The sequence below is a fragment of the Amphiura filiformis genome, chromosome 7 (genome assembly GCF_039555335.1).
Source record: "Amphiura filiformis chromosome 7, Afil_fr2py, whole genome shotgun sequence".
NCBI classification, from domain to species: domain Eukaryota; kingdom Metazoa; phylum Echinodermata; class Ophiuroidea; order Amphilepidida; family Amphiuridae; genus Amphiura; species Amphiura filiformis.
This window is the reverse complement of record NC_092634.1, coordinates 38,519,915-38,541,863: the sequence shown is the minus strand read 5'-3', so window position 1 is coordinate 38,541,863 and position 21,949 is coordinate 38,519,915. Positions and strand designations below refer to the sequence as shown.

The window sequence follows — 21,949 nt, the reverse complement described above, 5'->3', positions numbered from 1 at the left end:
TCGCTGTTCAGATGTTGGGCTATTCCAGTTGCAATCCATACACCCCATATGGAAGATATGCCCTTCAATCTCCCATACAGGCTAGCTGGAACTCCCAGTTTAAAATGTGCTTCAAAATATTCATACGCATAAATAACGTTGCCTAATAATTGAATACCATGAGTGGAAGAAGGGCCCAACTCCAAAGTTTTACAAAAATGAGTTAGACCCAGCATTTTATTGCCAGCAGACTGTTCTTCCTTGTGTGTGAAAGATGAGCCTAGCACTGGCTTCTGTGCTGTACTCTGATACCTGTATGATGACTACGCTCGGTGCTCCCTTCGGTCGCTATTCGAGAGGCGTCGCGGTTTGTGGAACGGGGCTAGTTCTAGATGAGCCAAAATCCACACTCTAAATAGTCTTCCACGTACACTTAATCATGGTTTTCATGGAAGAAAGGCCCAACTCCATGGAGTTGGGCCCTTCTTCCACAAATATTGGGATAAAGAGGAATTTTGTTCTATCCATGAAATCTGCTTTTCACTACAATAAACTTTCTTGCTAATATATTACATGCTTCTACTTGTGCAATTAATGGATAATTACCAAATTTCTGTAGCTATTTATAACACATCTGCTTACGGAACTGGCACTTGCAGTATATTAGTGGAAGAAGGGCCCAACTCCAGATCGTATAAAGAGCTGTACCGGTGCCATGGAAACATCGTATAAAATTTTGAATGTATGTAATATTGTATGTTCATGTATTAAAGGTCCCCTGAAGTTGAAAACATTCTGCCTACAAAACTTTTCCAAATATTAAGTTTTTTCTTAATATCTCAAAAACAGTTTTCATGGAGTTGGGCCCTTCTTCCACTCAGGTATTCAATTATAGGCCCCAAAATACGTGTGCGTCCGTGTCGGCTTGGTAATAACTGTATCGTTGTTCGACCTCCGCCACACGCCAAAATATTATGATCATTACTACCGTAAAGATTCGCTAAATGGCGCACTTGGGCTCCTTTGCCTTTGGGTAAATTTCATGTGCAAATAGAGAGCTCCCTCCTCTGAAATCACAACAAGAATTAAGGTTCCGTGCCCTTATTTGCTGGTGGGAATTTTACGGGAGGGCACTTTTAGGTAGTGGCAAAAATTTAACTTATGTTAAGGGAGCTCATAGCGCTATTAGGCGAATCTTTACAATAGGTTACAAATAGCACTATTATCATTAATTAGTTAATTAATTAATTATATTGTAAAAAAAATAAAGAAATTAATAAAAGGTGCAATAAAATAATGTGTCTATAATTAAGCAATATTTAAAAAGTTGTCTCTCGAAAAGGGTGTCAAATCCGTGTCAAATTTGGGGGATAATTTGACAGTATCATTCAAGTTATTTTCACTACCTACGCTGAAAGGCGAATGTCGGAAGTGTTCAAAATGCCATCCGTGTTGCTCGTTGCCTCGCATCATTCATATCCGTTAGAAATTTTAGACTTTTATTAATGTAACTTATAAAATGTGTGGCCGGGTACAGGTTGTAAGTGGCTACGCAATAATTATGTGTAGCCCTGGGCCCTGGGTGGTGAATTCTCAAAATGGTCTGCCAAAATCGCTCTCCCCCTTTGGCCGTGCCAAAAATCTTTGCCCCCCTTTTGATATGCCAAAAATCTTTTACCCCCCTTTTGATGTGCCAAAAATTTGTGCCCCCCCCCTACACATGCAAGATTTGGGGAAGCCGAATTTAAAACCTTAAATTGTCTTATTATAATGCGAGCGCAGCGAGCAGGACCTTTGCATACTAGTATTTGAATGTGTTTTTAACGTTTTCCTAGACCTTTTTAGAGCATAATATAGAAACAGTAACCAAAATATCTGTGCCAAAAATCGCTTGCCCCCCTTTCGACATGCCAAAAATGCTTGCCCCCCCCCCCTTTTTGGCCTGCCAAAAATCCCCTATAATTCACCACCCGGGGTACACATGATTATTGCACCAGTCACCACCCCTAAATAGACTGGTACTATTTTGGAAAAATAGAGATCCTAGCGGCAAGTTTGCGTAAAAGTTGGCAACCAGCTTATTTGGCACGGTGAAGTTGGCTCGAGATTAGAGATTAGAGATTAGACATTCGTTATTACGTTGAATATTACACTTTTAATCGTTTTTCTGCATCGATCAAGGGTACTGGAGTCATTTGAGACCGTTTTTGGACTCTCAAAAATTTTGGCCCAAAAATTTCAAAATTTTTGAACTTCGTTATTTGGGTGAATTTCGACCTAAAACCCACTTTAATGTATCGGTCAAGTGTTCTCGAGTATTTTTACACCATTTTTGAATATTCAAAAAATTTTGAACCTCGTTATTTGGGCGAATTTCGACCCAATAACCACTTTTATGTATCGATCAAGTGTTCCGGAGTATTTTGACACTATTTTTGGACATTCAAAATTTTAGCCAAAAATTTCAAAATTTTTGAACTTCGTTATTTGGGTGAATTTCGACCTAAAACCCACTTTAATGTATCGGTCAAGTGTTCTCGAGTATTTTTACACCATTTTGAATATTCAAAAATTTTGAACCTCGTTATTTGGGCGAATTTCGACCCAATAACCACTTTTATGTATCGATCAAGTGTTCCGGAGTATTTTGACACTATTTTTGGACATTCAAAAATTTTAGCCAAAAATTTCAAAATTTTTGAACTTCGTTATTTGGGCTAATTTCGACCTAATAACCACTTTTATGTATCGATCAAGTGTTCCGGAGTATTTTGACACTATTTTTGGACATTTTCAGCCAAAATTTCAAAATGTTTGAACTTCGTTATTTTTGGTGAATTTTGACCTAAAACCCACTTTTATGTATCGGTCGAGTGTTCTCGAGTATTTTGACACTATTTTTGGACATTCTAAAATTTTGGCCAATAATTTCAAAATTTTGAACTTCGTTATTTTTGGTAAATTTCGACCTAAACCCCACTTTTATGTAGGCCTATCGGTCAAGTGTTCCCGAGTATTTCAACACCATTTTTGGATATTCAAACAATTTTTCAACATATTTTTGCATTTTTAGACATTCGAGTTTCGAAATTAGACATTCGTGATTTCCGAAAATTGTCATATAAAGACCACTTTTCTACACCGATCAAATGCCGCCCATGCAGTCATCTGGCACCACTTTTTGACATCAAAAAAATTTTGGCCCAAAAAATTGCATTTTTAGACATTCGAGATTAGAAATTAGACATTCGTTACTTCGCAGAATTTCGATCTAAAATCGGAAATTTTTTGCCAAAATATTCAAAATTTTGGATCTTCGTTATTTGGCCAAATTTCGACCTAAAATCAAACTCTTGTGTATAGTTTAAGTCTTCTACAATCGAAATTCTGCGAAATAACGAATGTCTAAAAATTGAGATTTTTTGGTCAAAATTTTTGGAATGTCTAAAGTGGTGTCGAATGTCTAAAAATGATGTCAAATGACTTCATGACACGTGATCGGTGTAGAAAAGTGGATTTTAGATCGAAATTCTGCGGAATATCGAATGTCTAATTTCTAATCTCGAATGTCTAAAATGCAATTTTTGGGTCAAAAATTTTTGATGTCAAAAAGTGGTGTCAGATGACTCCATGGCACTTGATCGGTGTAGAAAAGTGGTTTTTATATGTCAATTTTTGGAAATCACGAATGTCTAATTTCTAATCTCGAATGTCTAAAAATGAAATTTTTGGGTCAAAAATTTTCGGGAAGGTCAAAAATTACACCAGGACACGTGATCTGTGTAGGAAAGTGGTTTTGAGATCGAAATTCTGCGAAATAACGAATGTCTAAAAATTGAGATTTTTGGTCAAAATTTTGGAATGTCTAAAGTGGTGTCGAATGTCTAAAAATGATGTCAAATGACTTCATGACACGTGATCGGTGTAGAAAAGTGGATTTTAGATCGAAATTCTGCGGAATAACGAATGTCTAATTTCTAATCTCGAATGTCTAAAAATACAATTTTTGGGTCAAAAATTTTTGATGTCAAAAGTGGTGTCAGATGACTCCATGGCACTTGATCGATGTAGAAAAGTGGTTTTTATATGACAATTTTTGGAAATCACGAATGTCTAATTTCTAATCTGGAATGTCTAAAAATGCAATTTTTGGGTCAAAAATTTTCGGGAAGGTCAAAAATGGTGTCATGTTACTCCAGGACACGTGATCTGTGTAGAAAGGTGGTTTTAAGATCGAAATTCTGCGAAATAACGAATGTCTAAAAATTGAGATTTTTTGGTCAAAATTTTTGGAATGTCTAAAGTGGTGTCGAATGTCTAAAAATGATGTCAAATGACTTCATGACACGTGATCGGTGTAGAAAAGTGGATTTTAGATCGAAATTCTGCGGAATATCGAATGTCTAATTTCTAATCTCGAATGTCTAAAAACTGCAATTTTTGGGTCAAAAATATTTTGATGTCAAAAAGTGGTGTCATATGACTCAATGGCACTTGAACGGTGTAGAAAAGTGGTTTTTATATGACAATTTTTAGAAATCACCAATGTCTAATTTCTAATCTGGAATGTCTAAAATGCAATTTTTGGGTCAAAAATTTTCGGGAAGGTCAAAAATGATGTCATGTTACTCCAGGACACGTGATCTGTGTAGAAAGGTGGTTTTGAGATCGAAATTCTGCGAAATAACGAATGTCTAAAAATTGAGATTTTTTGGTCAAAATTTTTGGAATGTCTAAAGTGGTGTCGAATGTCTAAAAATGATGTCAAATGACTTCATGACACGTGCTCGGTGTAGAAAAGTGGATTTTAGATCGAAATTCTGCGGAATAACGAATGTGTAATTTCTAATCTCGAATGTCTAAAAACTGCAATTTTTGGGTCAAAAATTTTTTGATGTCAAAAAGTGGTGTCAGATGACTCCATGGCACTTGATCGATGTAGAAAAGTGTTTTTTATATGACAATTTTTGGAAATCACGAATGTCTAATTTCTAATCTGGAATGTCTAAAAATGCAATTTTTGGGTCAAAAATTTTCGGGAAGGTCAAAAATGGTGTCATGTTACTCCAGGACACGTGATCTGTGTAGAAAGGTGGTTTTGAGATCGAAATTCTGCGAAATAACGAATGTCTAAAAATTGAGATTTTTTGGTTAACATTTTAGGATGTCCAAAAATGGTGTCAAAAGACTCAAGAAGACTTAAAGTATACATAACAGTTGCTTTTTAGGTCGAAATGTGGTCAGATAACGAAGATACAAAATTTTGACATTTTTGGCCAACATTTTCGGATGTCCAAAAATGGTGTCAAAAGACTTAAGAAGACTTAAACTATACATAACAGTTGTTTTTAGGTCGAAATTTGGTCAGATAACGAAGATACAAAATGTTGACATTTTTGGCCAAATTTTTCGGATGTCCAAAAATGGGGTCAAAAGATTGTAGAAGACTTAAACTATACACAAGAGTTTGATTTTAGGCCGAAATTTGGCCTAATAACGAAGATCCAAAATTTTGAATATTTTGGCAAAAATTTTCCGATGTCCAAAAATAGTGTCAAAAATTTGTAGAAGACTTGAACTATACATGACAATTGTTTTTAGGTCGAAATTTGGCCAGATAACGAAGATACAAAATTTTGAGTATTTTGGCCAAAATTTTCGGATGTCCAAAAATGGTGTCAAAAGACTTAAGAAGACTAAAACTATGCATGACAGTTGTGTTTAGGTCGAAATTTGGTCAGATAACGAAGACACAAAATTTTGAAATTTTTGACCAAATTTTTCGGATGTCCAAAAATGGTGTCAAAAGATTGTAGAAGACTTAAACTATACACCAGAGTTTGATTTTAGGTCGAAATTTGGCCAAATAACGAAGATCCAAAATTTTGAATATTTTGGCAAAAAATTTCCGATGTCCAAAAATAGTGTCAAAAATTTGTAGAAGACTTGAACTATACATGACAATTGTTTTAGGTCGAAATTTGGCCAGATAACGAAGATACAAAATTTTGAGTATTTTGACCAAAATTTCCGGATGTCCAAAAATAGTGTCAAAAGACTTAAGACTTAAACTATACATAACAGTTGTTTTTAGGTCGAAATTTGGTCAGATAACGAAGATACAAAATTTTGACATTTTTGGCCAAATTTTTCGGATGTCTAAAAATGGTGTCAAAAGATTGTAGAAGACTTAAACTATACACAAGAGTTTGATTTTAGGCCGAAATTTGGCCGAATAACGAAGATCCAAAATTTTGAATATTTTGGCAAAAATTTTTCGGATGTCCAAAAATGGGGTCAAAAGATTGTAGAAGACTTATACTATACACAAGAGTTTGATTTTAGGTCGAAATTTGGCCAAATAACTAAGATCCAAAATTTTGAATATTTTGGCAAAAATTTTCCAATGTCCAAAAAAAGTGTCAAAAAACTGTAGAAGACTTGAACTATACACATAAGTTGTTTTAATGTCGAAATTCATAAAAATAAGGAATTTCAAAAACTTTATATTCAACGTATAGAATTATTCAATTGCGAATGTCTAATCTCTAATCTCGAGCCAACTTCACCTCGCTCTGCTTATTTTTTGTTAATTTGGGAATGCTGAACTCGCATAATGTTGTCTGCCAAGCAATATTTGAAACCCTGACCCTCAAAAGCCCCACAATTGGATCGTGGGGTAAAAAAATAATTTTATTGTTAAACACTTTCAAACATGTCAAATTATGCGCCAGGCCCCACGGATCACATAAATGTAACTTTCGTAAAAGTTGAGGCAAATTGTTCGCCTAGGTTTCAGAAAAAGAATAGCTTGCACTATCTGCGATAGCATGTTACACAGCCAAAAGTCAAAAGATATGTAGGATTCCGTCGGATGGAATTTGTATTTGTTTATCATCTATCCTCTAAACTTGACATCGCAGATAGTAAAAACAATTCTTTTCCTGATCCCCTTGAACTTGAAGAACAGCTTGCATCCATTTTAACGAAAGTTTCTTTCAGATATTAAAAGATTCCCATAAAGACGAAACAGTAATCTTTAGACGGGACCTACGTAAAATTTACATACAATTTTCAGTGTTAATTTTGACTAAATTCAAAAAATATTTTGGCGTATATAAAATTGAAATAAAATTCTCTGCCTCCTAAACCACATAAATTTTAGCACGATTGGGTATCACGAATCGTTATATATGATGTGCAGTTAATATTTATTCTTTTAAACATACGATGCTTCAGTTTTAACACAAAAATATTTCATTGAAAACCCTCCCACTCGGCGATTTCAAAAAGGTAACCACGCTTCCCTAGAATATGCAATAAATTAGCATTAAAATTTGTCTTATTTTAGCAGCATTCTCGAAACACTTGGCGTATGGCGAGTACTGCTGTATTAAATGTACATTCATAATGGTAGCTAATGGTATATCGTACATGTATCAATACTATTTTGTATTGGCGATGTGGCCCTGACCCCTGACCAAAATTACGGATGGACTCTGAAGTTGATCATTAATACCGGAACTTGTTTATACGCTAGAGTAAACGCTAGTTATGCACTGTAGGCCTACATAGGACTAGCTTAAAAATAAGCTTATAGTACTAGCGCTCGACTAAACATGGATCATATTGACCGCACCATTCCCCTGCAACGTAAATGGTTAACGAATGTGTCAAACTCAGGAGAGCCGCATCAGGAGAGTTTCACGGTGGTAAATTACAACATTTTGGCTGACGGGTATACACCAGAACAATGTTTTCCGTATTGTCCTCGGGAATATTTCAAGGAATTTCAACGTTTTCCACAGCTCATGCGTGAGTTGGATCATCATGATGCAGATATAGTGTGTCTACAAGAGGTATGCCGCATTTGCCACGTTAATTAATTACAGGCCTCCAAAAATTTTTTCCCCTAAGTTTTCGGCGACCTTGGAGAACCGCTGGACCTATTATGAAATTTCAGGATCATTCACGGTTAATTTTTAAAAAAATCAGAAAAAAATTACACTTTGTTATCCTGTATAATTATGCAAACCATTAACTAATGTATATTTCTTCATCTGTCACACATTATAGATGTATTGGTTTTCCATGCATTTATAATGAAGAGGTAAACAGTACACAAGTTAATGGTTTGCATATAAAAGTAAGGATAACAAACTGTAATTTTTTCGTAATTTTTTCCATTTTTTTTCAAATTATCTGTGAATAATCCTAGCCCTTCAGAATAGGTCCAGTGGTTCTTCAAAGTTGCAGAATACTTCTAAAAAAATGTTAAAAAATAAATCAAAAATTTTTTTTTGCATTTTTTTACCGACATCCGACATCCAATAATCTGTTGAGCCCTGGATGTGATTATACCCGGTATCAATCATATACTATATGTACTATGACTTACGACAAAAAAAAAATGACAACATTGTTGGAAATTTGTGAGTTTTTACAGTAATACTTTGAAATTTTAAGTTGTGTTTTTTTGTGAAAAAGGATGTAAATTTTTATAGAAAACTGTTCCAAAATAAGGCTCAGATTGCACGAGAGAGCATCTAAACCCTGAGAGCTTCCAGGGCCCGCTTAAGGGCCCTGGACCCCGGCCGTTAGGACTATTGTTATTTCACTCCAGAAAATTGATTTCAATTCTATTCAAATTCAATTCTTTCTACACCTGGAGTATTACTGTTCAATTCCAATTCAATCCACCTTGCTTTAGAATTAATTCAATTCGATTCCAATTCATTTTTTCAATTTCAAAATCATTTCATTTCAATTCCAATCCAATGCAGTGAAATCAACAGCTAATCAATTTCAATTCAATTCTTAGCATTCATTTCAATTCCAATTCAATTCCAATTCCAATACAGAAATGCAGTTTGTGTTAATTGACCAAAGGCACACTGCAAAAACTGTGTCTAGAGATTTTTTTGTCCTCGATTTGTAAACACATGTAAAATCTAAAGTCTAAACACAAATGTCAAACTTCAAAACATCAAGTGTTTAATATCTAAACACAAGGCATCAAATTACTAAACATGTTTAGCATTTACATATGTTTACAAATCGAGGACAAGATGGTGTCTAGAATGGTGTTTAATATCTAGACACTGTTTTTCCAGTGCATGTTTTAAATTTCACTACCAATTTTATAACACTTGAGTCAGCAACACAAAGTCAAAATCAAGTGCACTACTTAATTGTTACAAAAGCATTTCAACAGAAGATACTTTATTGTTATGTTAACTCACTTTTCACATTCAAACAATGCGAGTGATCCTTGACCTCTGGGTCCTTTTTTATGAAACTTTGTAACTTCTTAGTTCTTAGGTGACTGACTTCCTAATATTTGTCTTAAGTTCTTGTCTACAATGCACATTATTTTCTAAACTTAAGGTGTGGGGTACGATCGATAATGGGACCCTGTCCCCACACTGACCTCAAAGATGTCAAAAATCAAGGTTTTGATACTATTAGATAGCTCCTAGGCCTACTTGTCTCCTGCTCCTCCTAAGATTTTACACCCAGAATCCTTGTACTTTTGAAAAAGTGTGAAAAAAGCTGTCAAATATACAGGGTGATTTAAAATGAACTGTACCCAAATTCAAAAATAAAAATGAAATACTTCCCGACATTTTAATAATTTGTGTTTGTAAGCTGTAACAGGATAGTATGTTTCCTAATATTGGTGAAAAATAATGTCTTTTCCTCAAATGGTTTTGAAGAAAAGTACATTTTTATAAAACACACCAATTTTGTTACTGCGGTAGAGAACACGGATAAACTTAGAATGTGTTGGTCTAAAAATAGGATGATAAATTGAAAATACGATATCTTCTGACTAAAACCACTTATTATCAAAATTCAAAATTTCTACTACAGAACACTTCTATGATAGTTTTTGATATGTACAATCTCCGCGAATATATATAAAAAATGGGTTAAGTTGGGTACAGTTCATTTTAAATCACCCTGTATAAGCATTTTCTTTAATGGTTTTCTCACAATTTGTTCAAATGTACAATGACTTTTGAACATAAAAATTAAGAGCTTGAGAAAAATATGGGCTTTATGATTAAATGTATGTAGTGCCAAAAGTTTGAGATCTTTGGCAAGTTGGGGGGGTGTCTCATAATATCATCAGCTATTGGTGCTAAATTTTTAATGTGTGTCTCTTGTGTGAATAGACCTGGAAGTGTATCAGAATTCAGAACCGGGAAGGGCACTTTTTACAGGTGGAATGATCTAGATATCTGCTTGTGAATTGAAATGCTGAATTGAAATCAAAGCTGAATTTCATTTCAATTCCACTTCATTCTTCATCACTCAACATGATTTCAATTCCAATCCAATTCAATTCTTCATTGCTCACGATGATTTCAATTCCAATCCAATTCAATTCATGCCCAGGCCCACTCATTTCAATTCCAATTCAATTCCAATGCATTGAAATGAAAATCGCCCAAAATTCATTTCAATTCAATTCGATTTCAATGCATTGAATTAACATTAGTTAGGACTTCGTGCTCGTGATGTCCGCTACGCGCACATAGGCCTATTTCAGTTATTTCACAGAAAATTTCCAGCACTTGTCATTAAGTTCCCAGACAGCAGAAAATTTTCTGGAGGCCTGATTAATTATCGGGTTAATTATTTAAAACTCAAGCCCGAAATACATGTACTTTACACGTACCCAGCAAATTTAATACACAACGTTTTACAGAAAGTGTTTATATAAATGATCTAAAACGTTTTAATTACATTTATAAAACGTTTTTGAAAACGTGATGCAAAATTGACAAAATATTTTGCAAACATGTTTGCCCAAAATATTTTTATACAATAACGTTTTAAAAACGTATTCAAGATCTTTATATCACAATGTTAAAACGTAATGAACCTTTCAAGAACATTTTTGTATTTGCTGGGTATTAACTAGTTTTCTGGACGCTACATCTTTACGAATTCTGTCGAGTATCGTACTCAAAAAAAGGTATATATAACTTCCAAAAAAACCTCAATATAACTTACGTCCAAAAAAACCCGCAAAAAACTTATGATAGGATTCCAAATTCCTAGTTACCAGGACTAAGAATACTAATTTTTTCTGTTGGTAGGTGTGACAATTTACAGAAAGACAGGAATCTCAAAAAAGTTATGATTTTTACGTTCTGATTCGATTTTAGATGACTATATTTTCTAAAACATTTCGGCACTGTTTATAATATAGTCGCAACATTTTCCAGGTCTCACTGAATGACCTCATTTCCATGGGCTTCTCATCAAATAAATGAACCTGATTTGTTGGGGCACCTCACCAAATGAGTTTGTTCAGATCTCTCACCGAAAAAGTAGGCCTACACAAAATCTAAACTACCAAATAAAGTAATCAACATAATAGTTGTAGTACATGTATACTGAATTTTCCCAGCAAACACAAAAACGTTTTAAAAACATTTTAAATAAGTTATATTTTTGGCCTTTATTTTAGGTAAAAACGTTTTAATAACATTAAAATGTCGGGTTATATAAAGGTCATGATAACGTTTTAAAACGTTTTGTATGAAAACACACTACAACAATATTTTTAAATGTTTTCAAAAAATGTTATTGTAAACTATTTTTGCAAACATTTTTGTCAAATATTGTGTCAATACTTAAGTAACATTATGTTAAAATATTTGACCCCAGCAAACACAGAAAATTGTTCTTAAAATGGGTTTTTTTTTCAAAACCTTTTAATATATTTTTCGCAAAATATTTTGTCAACCTCAAAATAACATTCTGTTTAGAATGTTTTGTATCAAGTTTTCAAGAATGTTTTTGGAATGTTATTAAAACGTTTTTATACCCTTTATATAACCCGACATTTAAACCTTTTCTGTAAAACATTTTTTGTTTGCTGAGCAGTAGATTATCAAAAAATGTTTTTTAAGGTTATGAAACGTTTTATACTCTTAATATACCCTTTATATAAACCGACATTTAAACGTTTTCTGACAACTTTTTATAACCTTTTGCGAATGATGTCGAAAACGTTTTGTGTTTGCTGGGTTGATTTTGATACCTCATTCGGCACGATGTGACTTTATTTCCCGAAGTTTACCTCTTTGAATAGAAAATTAAAAGAAAGCATTTCAATATTTCCTCCTTCAGGGTGATTCCTACCAGCTATTGTAACGGGTTCATTATAGCTCAACAGATATCACTCGTCGTGTTCACTAATTAGTGTATTTCGAGAGAAAAGCCCACGTAAATTGTTGTCACTTTTGAAATGCTCTCTTTTTCATTCAAATTGGTATAAGAAGTCGCATTATGCCGAACGAGGTATCAAAATACGCAGAACCATCTATTGACTACTCTATTTGTTGTAAGTGTATGGATAGTTTTGTGCGCAGTACTTATACGGCATAAATTGGCGAAATATGCGTTGTTTACTGTCGGTCAGATGTTATTTCTCCTCTTTTCACTTCTTAAACTGTTTTTCAATTTCTCCCTAAGTGTTAACATTCACATGTCCCCTACTTTTTACAGGTCGGTGAAGAATTTCACAGGACTCACTTGGAACCTATGTTAAATAACCGTGGATATCAGGGACTCTACAGCATATCGCCTTCGAGAGCAATCGGAGTAGCTATATTTGTTAAGACAAGCCGATTTGAAGTAAAGAAAGAAGAACTTACCGATGCTTTCAAAATAGTTGAAAAGGTACCAATAATGTTTTTTCACTCGTAGCTGTTTTTTCTGTACAAATTGTAAATCTATAATTTATGAACACGATGAAAGTACAGAATATAAAATTTCATAAAAAATAGCCTTACAATTCATGTGTGTAATAGTATTTAAACTTTTCACAGAATATCAGCTTGTAAATATATTCAAGCGCTTTTAAAACGAACGCTATTTTGGCGCGTGGGATGGCTGCAGATAGATAGATTTTATTTGGCAAATTCAACATACAATACACCAGAACAGATATAAAAAAAATTGCAAAAAATTACTCACACAACATATTTATAAAAGAACATACAATTCCATACAATAGCCCCAGAAAGTCCTAAAAAGTGCTTATTTCCATCGGGGTCCTTAATAGAATAAAACATTATTTACATAAAAATTATTCGCCAGCGAAGTGGTTACAAAACTCCTGCAACTGGATCACGCATCTTTTGGAAAATAGTACATGCCAATTCCATAGACTTTGTGTTGCGATCATTTCGATCGTGGTACAGAACTCAAAAGCGTGATCCAGTTGGCATAGTGATAATCGGATTACACGCAACACTTCGCTGGCGATTGGTGAGACAACTGCATATGATAAAACTGCATAATTATGATAAAATAGATTCAAATTAAGATAAAAAGTTGCTTTTAACCCCCTTTTAAAAATGAGTTTTGGAATTTTTTACATCAATTGGAAGCAGATTCCATTCCTGTACACCAGTAAAAAAGAAAGTATTACACTTTCTTGGCAGGAGCCAAATTTTGTCAGTTTGAGCCATTTAACTAAAAGGAAATGAGTAAAGGAAGCCAATAATCACATTTGTATTTCCATGGGTTTTGCGGTTCTTAATGCTCTGCGTGCTAGCCATGCGCTTCAATGGCGTCAAGTTTTGACATATTTTATCAAAATATCAAGAACTATCTTAAGAACTACTGAATCAATACTAGGCTTGTTTGTACTCATTTTAATACATTTTTCATGCTGATTCAAAATATGGTCATGAAAATTTACATTTCTGAATTTTGATTTTTTTTTGTTGAAAACTTGTCGTCTGCAGTCGACACCCGCGTGGAGAGAGTTAAGTTAAGGCCAATACTATTTCAAAAGGAACGTTTTGGGTGTTTTACTGTGCCGAGAAAATCTTACACAAGTGACGGAAACGACACACATTTAACATTGCCATGCTTGCAGCAGGGTCTAAATCTTCTTTATATAGGCCTATCAACCAACACCATTTCTCTTGTGTGTCAGCTTTATTTTTCTCAATATTTGATTGCCAATACCGTTAGGTCATGCTCCCTTCCGACTCGTCATAACATTTTTAAAGCAAAATATGCGATATTTGTTTCTTTTAACTTGGCATTTTCGTCCATTTTTAATGATTAATTTTGAAATCTCTCTACAGGAATTGGCCTCTTACACAGATTTTGACGCCGACGCATCATTGCCAGCAGCACATAAAGAATTTATAATGCCGATGGTGTTTTGCAGACTACGTTGTAGAAAAACTGGCAAATTTCTAAACATTGGAACATTTCATCTTATATTTGATTGGTACAAATCTATAGATTTATCAACACTGCAGGTAATTTTGTAGACTGCTTAATAATAAATAATTCACCCCAGCTATATACCCTTCCATTAAAAAAAAACCATCCCCAGTGACTGCTCTGTTTTGTTTTGTTTTGGGGACATCGCGGTTTTCAGATGGAAGTGGTTCTCGTTCTGAACTTATATAATCATTGTGAGATGAGTTGATTTTCAAAAGTGGCTATCAAAGTAGACTAGTAGTTGTGATCATGGAGCTATTATAAGATGGAGAGGAAATAGATTACGTAACGCATTGAAACCTTGTGCCGATTTGAAATCTGACAAGCTATTCATCGAAAGGTACCTTTTGTTTGGGACAGAGGGCTTCCGCCATTAAATCAGTAAGCTGACCCGACAGTGTGTTAACGCTTTACCTAGCAGGCTACTGTCAATAAGTGATCAAATGAAAGTCGCGTGAAAGCGCTTAATGGAACGAAAAGTACCTATTGTTATACATAAACCCAAGGGTGTGATTGAGTAGCCGTAAGCACAAAAGGCACACATTAGCCGCTAATGCATATTTCGTTGTCACCCCACTGACATTAGGTGCTTCATTTAAATAAATTGAATGCGCTTGCTGAATGATTACGCATCAAGGCTGCCATGCGTCTGCATGTCAATAGTACAATAATGGTATTAAATAGCTACGTCCCGGGAGCTACGTATACATGTAACATATAATAAGTATACCGGTATAGGCCTATATAAAAGTTGTTTTACAAATTGAGATTTTATTTTATTTTATTTTAAGAAGGGAATATCATAATCAGTGGCGTACTGAAGGGGCAGCTCTTCTGTGAGAGGTCTTGGGAGGGATGAGGGTGGAGGAGGGATATGAAGAATGAGAGGGGACTGGAGGAAGAGAGAAAGAGGAAAAAATAAAGAGAAATAAATAAATAGACGTAAATAAATAGAAAGGTAAGGAAAATGATAGGAATGAGAGGGGACAAAACGTAAGAGGGGATGGAGAAGTAAAGGGAGATAAGAAGAGGGAGTGATACTTTAGCAAGTACAGAGAAAGGAAAAGAAATGGATGACAAATAAATTTAGGCCTTTTATAATAATTATTATAGAAACTAAACACAGCCCCCCCACACACACACATAGGCCTAACACTAACAGCACTATAGGCAGCCATTCGATGATGGCAATGCCTTTATGCGTTACGTATTTAAAACGCCCAGTCAGATGTATTTTACACCTGCAAAGCACAAGTCACCCAATTTCGAAAATTGGACGTTGAATGTACACTCTCATGAATATTGATTGGCAACATTTTCCAATATGTCAGCGCTCAAATCGGACACAATAGAACAATAGACCATTCAGTGCGTTGGTTGTGATAATGTCGAAAGAAAGTGTGTGTGTGCAAAGGGGAAAGTTACTCCGGGAAAGTTACCCCATGACCCCCCCCCCACATGTTTGCAAACTTGGCCCCATTATCGTGATCATGATATTGAATGGTCGAATACGGCTTGTAGATCTATTTTAACGATTTCAATATACAATTAACTTTAACTTAATATTTTGATAACGGATTGAAGTTTAAGTTTTGTCTACCAAAAAAGTTTCTCGTTCGCATATTTTTTTCCAAGTCGTTCCTGTAAAATTAAAACAAGTAATTATATGGGGAAACAGGGCAAAAAAGGCCAAAGCCCAATTAACTCTGTAGACCGTAGCCTAATTTTATAATGTTACAAAATAAAAAAAATATTATTTTTATATTATATTTTTATATACTTGACTGATAATTCAATCGATTGTCCTTTTTCATGTCTAGCTGTCTTCGGCAATGAGATACATAGTTGAGTTCGCAGGAGGTGCAGATCAACCTCATATCATGTGTGGCGATATGAATCAAGAACCTCACTTTCCTGGATACCAATTGATGCAGAATGGCTGTCTTACTGATGAAGACAAAGATTTTTTCCGACGTAGAGTGGAGTACCAGAATAGTGATAAGAAGGTATACCGTGTACTGTGTGTGTTCGCAGGGTGGGGGTGGGGAGTATGTGTTTGTGGGGGGGGCGTGTGTGAGGGGTGCAGGAATGGGGTGTGGGGTGTTTGTGCCAATGGGGTTTTGGTGATAATGAGCGTGTGTGTGGGGGGGGGGGGCAGTAGCAGCATTAAACTTAAGGGAGAGACGAGCATGTTTACTGTGTGGGACATTATCGATTTAGCTCAAAATGAAGGTGAATTTTGGTATCTGATGTTTTTATATTACCCCCATTTTGGCCCCTGTCCCCGCTTCTCCCGCCGGGTTCGTGCGTCTGGGCTCTCTCATCTAAGAAAGGGGGGGGGGGGGTACTATAGCAAGGGTACTAGCAAGACTTAATAAAAGCTACATAGATTATGCCACGAAAAGGAAATATATAAGCTAATTTCAACTTGTATGAGATTATTTTCAAAAATATATGTTTTGAGACGCATTGTATTTTCTTTCGTCACAGAAGCCTTGCCTTGTGGATCAGATTCCAGAATTATTTTCACACGAGTCGAAACATCTGAAAAGTGCCTACAAGGAAGTTGCTGTAAGTCATTAAGGGAACTGGAATGAGCGTTTTGAGCGTTTCGACAGTATTTTTGTGGGACATGAGAGCACATCAGGCATATCGAATTGCATTCTGAATACGAAGAATGTCTTTCTGATATCAAATAATTTTCATTTTATGAAATTCACGATATAATACAAATTTTATGACAAATTAATAAAATTTGATATTTTTCACATTTTTGAGATATAACAATCCTGGAAGTAAATTTTATAAATTTAATGATATATTCTTAAAGTGTATGTAGCTGGGACGAAAAGCCGACGATCAATTGACATTTTTGACTTTTCATATTGAAGATGTGGATTTTGTTCCCCAAAAGACCTAATTTTTGTTGGTGTTTTGGGGAAAAAAATCCATATCTTCAATACGAAAGGTCAAAATTTTCAATTGATCGTCGGCTTTTCGTCCCACCTACACTCACTTCAAATATAAATCATCAGATTTATAAAGTTTACTTCGAGTACTGTTAAATATCAAAATATCAATTTTAATGATTTGCCATAAAATGTGTATTACATTGCGAATTTCAAAAAATCATTTGATATCAGAAGGACATTCTTCGTATTCAGAATGCAATTCGATATGTCTGATGTGCTCTAATGTCCCACAATAAATACTGTCCAAACGTTCATACCCCTTCCCTTAATTAAATCAGTATTAAGATCAAGCAAAATTTAGCTGGATGTCGCGTCGGAAAGATAATGTTAAAGATTCTGTCAGCAATATGAAAAATCATGCACAGTGACTCTCATCCTCTCCAAAGCCGTTGGTGTCCAAGTCTCGTCGTTATTATCATATCATGCATATATAGGACCCGACATGATTAAAATCTTTAAGGGGGAATAATACCCTGATTTTCATCAGTACCCCTCTTCTTTTTTTTCTTGCAAATTTATGAAGTACATAAATATGTTCATCACCTCATGTCCTGAACTTATAAAATATATCTACATACAAAGTGCTTTTAAACCATTTTAGTAAGTCATTTTAGCCCTATATATTTTTTGTTTACTGTATCCTAGTAACTCAGATGTGTGTTTCATAACAAACCATAATTTATTCTATTCAACATGTTCAAGTAGAGTACATGAATAGAATACATTAAATCCTTTGTTATACTCTCTATAGAAAATCTAGTGGTGCATGCAAAATATAACACTGAATAAATTAAATAAACACTTACACAATGGATGCATAGTCATTAGTCAATTTAATACTATAATGTGTTGTTAGGAGAAGAAAAGGCTATTAGGTCACCGTATGTCAGGTTATAGGTCAATTGGTTCAGGTCAAATTTAAGCATCAATTTTGAATACACATGTGCCGTCTGTGATATCATAATGAGGCATAATTTTGATATTCTGTCTTTAACTGGATATATATCGAGAAGTGCAAGGTGGATATACTAATATACCTTGGGATGTAAATGGTGAGTACAATTTAGAATGCCTAGTTGAGATGGATTTCACAAATAAATATAAAATAGTTACCAAAATCACAAAAGTTAAGCTTACGGAAAACTACCCAATATGGTGGTATAGGTGACAAGAAATACAATTTTTTTTTCAACATTGCTGTAGTATGGTTGTGGTAACCTGTTACCTATGGCTTAATTAAGTTTCAGTGAAATAATGTCGCAAGTTAAAAATACAAAATATAGCTCAACATTGAAAATAGAAGCATTTTAACCAGCTCCTTTTTGATAGTTGTGGAGCACCAAGTTCATGAAGTCATAAAAGAAATCAGGAACCACTTATTCCCATTTTACATATCAACTTTATTTCCCTAATGTGTTAGCAACACATATCCAAAATTTTAACGAAATCCTTTGATAGTAAGCTTTCCAAAATGAAGTGAATTTAAAAAACGAGTGACTTACCACCTTTTGGCTTCTACCTTTAAAAGCATGTAAGCTACATTGATACCGATGCCACCAATAAAACGAGAAGATTTGCCCTTCATTTTGCATACCACTTTGTCCAATTTTGTTTTGTAATTTCTTCACAAAATGCAAAAAAATGCAAAAAAAAATCAATGGGTGTAGTACCCCCTTAAAAAATCAATTTGCAAGATTATACCAGCTTTGCTTTGTGTTATTAATACACGAATTTACTAAAGAAAGTATTATGGAAAATATTAAAGCTTGCTTTAAAGTAGCTTTTGTATTTTATGAAATACGATGCGAACGGTGAATTTAATTTGTATGTCTGTTTGTTTGTTTGTTTTGTCATCTTCAGGGCTTTGAGGCACCTTTTACTTGCCACGAAGATTACCAGGCGCTAAACGTCTTTCCTTCTGCACGAGATGCCGAAAAGAGTCCAATTCCACCAACAAAACAGGCAAAGATGGACGATAGTGCCCAGACGGAAAAATTGCGGCCCAAAAGTTACAGAACTGAGCCAGAAAATTATGGCAAGGAAATGTTCATTGCAACTCTGGACTATTTCTGGTACGGATCGGATCGTATTCAATGCGATGGTGTATTGGAAATGATTGATGAGAGCAAGATTGAACAGTTTCACAGTAATCCAAATATAGTGTTCCCGTCAGATCATTTGTTAATGAAAGCAGAGTTTCACTTTTTGTGATAAACCAAACACCACTGAACACGATTTAACAGGCTTAACTTGTGGAATTATGAGTCGTTACCAGAGATGTGGCGTCGATGATTCTGAATGTAGAGTCAATTGATTCTACGGGTAGAATCAATTGAATACCTAAGTGGAAGAAGGCCCCAACTCCATTTTTTTTACAAAAACGAGTTAGACTGTTCTTCCTTGTGTGTGAAAGATGAGGCAAAATCCACTCTCTAATAATAGTCTTCCATGTACACTTAATCATGGTTTTCATGGAAGAAAGGCCCATCTCCATGGAGTTGGGCCCTTCTTCCACAAATATTGGGTTAAAGAAGAACTTTGTTCATTCATGAAATCTGCTTTTCACTACAATAAACTTTCTTGCTACCCATTAGAGTCAAGCGGTAGCATGACCAGCAAGGTTTAAAAAAAACGACTGATAAAGAAGAATAAACAGATGCGCCGCGAGACTATATTTACACGGAACAAAACGCTATTGTTCTATGATATTTTTCGCTGGGTACAAAGTATATCTAAAACCATACTAAATCGTATTTACTGTCCAAAGTGTCATATTTTAATAACTCTTTATTTCAAAAAGTTACACCAATCTTACAGTCAATCCGATTGTTTGATAATAAACAAACATTCTTGCTTTATTTCACGCGGTATTTCATAGCCAAAATTAGTGGCAAATCATAGCTAATCGTACTGATATCCACAATCTTTCGTCACTGCTACAGCCATACATGGCTGTCACTGTCGCACTAATTTTTCAGATTCACTTTCAAATATACCCAGGCATTTTCCTGGATACCTTACATACAAATTCTGGACCCCATTCGCCAAAAAATCAAGTTTTTCACAATTCTTTTATTCTTTCCGGACCACAGCATATATTCATATTAATAAATACTCCACTTTCACACATCGTAATAACGGGACGTCCCCGTGGCGAAGTGGTTAAGGCCATGGACTTCTAATCCATTTATGAATTTTTGCTCAAGTTCGAAACTTCCCACCACTTTTTTTTTAATGTTTTATTAATCATTTTATTGTCGTAAATCAAGAATAACACCATTTCGAACATCCATTGCTATTGTGATATTATATTTTTTTTCATCAAACAAACATGTTTGATTTTTTATTCACATTTAGGCCTAGGCCTAGGGCCTACTTTCACCATCCAGATGCTATCACCATGCCTGACTATCATGGCATCTTCGTCATTTAAAACACATTTATTAGTGGCTCTGTTCACAGCTCAGACTGAAATTATATTTGATATAAATATTATAAATTAAAATCACAAACCGCGAAAGATCGCCAACAACTGCCGCTGAATATTGATATCCAACTAGATTTCCCCACAGGGCTATAAAGAACCACAAACCTTGAAATTTGGATATCCAACCACATTGCCTCGCAGGGCTACAAAGAATCACACTCCACGAAATATCCAACAAGCTTAAACTATAAATTAAGCTCCCGATACAGGGCAGGACTTAATAAGGGGAATTAAAATCACAAAACGCGAAAGATCGCCGACAACCGCCGCTTAATAGGGGTATCCAACAAAGAACCACAAACCGCGAAATATGGATATCCAACAAATTAAGACCCCAAACCGCGAAAGATCGCCAACAACTGCCGCTCAATATTGATATCCAAGTATATTGCCCCGCAGGGCTATAAAGAACCACAAACCGCGAAATTTGGATATGGAACTATTGCCCCACAGGGCTTCAAAGAACCACAAACCACGAAATATGGATATCCAACAAGCTTAAACTACAAATTAGCTCCCGATAGAGAGCAGGACTTGATGAGGGAAATTAAAACCACAAAACACGAAATATTACAAAGAACCACAAACCGCGAAAGACTAGATTGCCCGCAGGCCTATCGATTATAAAGAATCACAAACCACGAAATACGGATATCCAACAAGCTTAGACTATAAATTAGCTCCCGATAGAGGGCAGGGCTTGATGAGGGAAATTAAAACCACAAACCACGATATTCAACTATATTACCCCGCTGGGCTACAAAGAGCCACAAACCGCGAAATTTGGATATATACTAGATTGCCCGCAGGCCTATCGATTATAAAGAACCACAAACCGCGAAAGATCAACAACAACTGCCGCTCAATATTGATACCAACTAGATTGCCCGCAGGGCTATAAAGAACCACAAACCGCGAAATTTGGATATGCAACTAGATTGCCCCACATGGCTACAAAGAACCACAAACCACGAAATATGGATATTCAACAAGCTTAAACTATAAATTAGCTCCCGATAGAGTGCAGGGCTTGATGAAAACCACAAACCACGAAAGATCACCGACAACCGCCGCTTAATAGGAATATTCAACTAGGTTGCCCCGAAGGGCTACAAAGAACCACAAACCGCGAAACTCGGATAGCCAAGTAGATTGCCCCGCAGGGCTACAAAGAACCACAAACATTAAAACACGATTATCTGGGGCATTTAGACGCTTCCGTAGTATAGGCTTAAATATATGCGCA

The 21,949-nt window shown here is 35.1% G+C and overlaps 1 protein-coding gene across 1 annotated transcript; it reads left to right on the top strand.

Moving 5' to 3' along the window:
- Positions 1–7,598: 7,598 nt before the first annotated feature.
- On the top strand, positions 7,599–19,801 carry LOC140157833 (uncharacterized). The gene is made up of 6 exons (XM_072181081.1): positions 7,599–7,838; positions 12,505–12,678; positions 14,100–14,279; positions 16,065–16,250; positions 16,735–16,815; positions 19,077–19,801. Exons 1-6 carry the CDS (start codon positions 7,599–7,601, stop codon positions 19,425–19,427), a joined length of 1,212 nt encoding a protein of 403 aa, XP_072037182.1. The 3' UTR covers positions 19,428–19,801.
- The last annotated feature ends 2,148 nt before the right edge of the window (positions 19,802–21,949 follow it).

What these genes read in the sequence shown, in the direction of transcription:
- LOC140157833 (XM_072181081.1), top strand. Translation starts at nt 7,599, where the DNA reads ATGGATCATATTGACCGCACCATTCCCCTGCAACGTAAATGGTTAACG. An exon ending in ATATAGTGTGTCTACAAGAG is followed by an intron (nt 7,839 to 12,504) that starts GTATGCCGCATT and finishes TACTTTTTACAG; the next exon opens with GTCGGTGAAGAATTTCACAG. An exon ending in CTTTCAAAATAGTTGAAAAG is followed by an intron (nt 12,679 to 14,099) that starts GTACCAATAATG and finishes ATCTCTCTACAG; the next exon opens with GAATTGGCCTCTTACACAGA.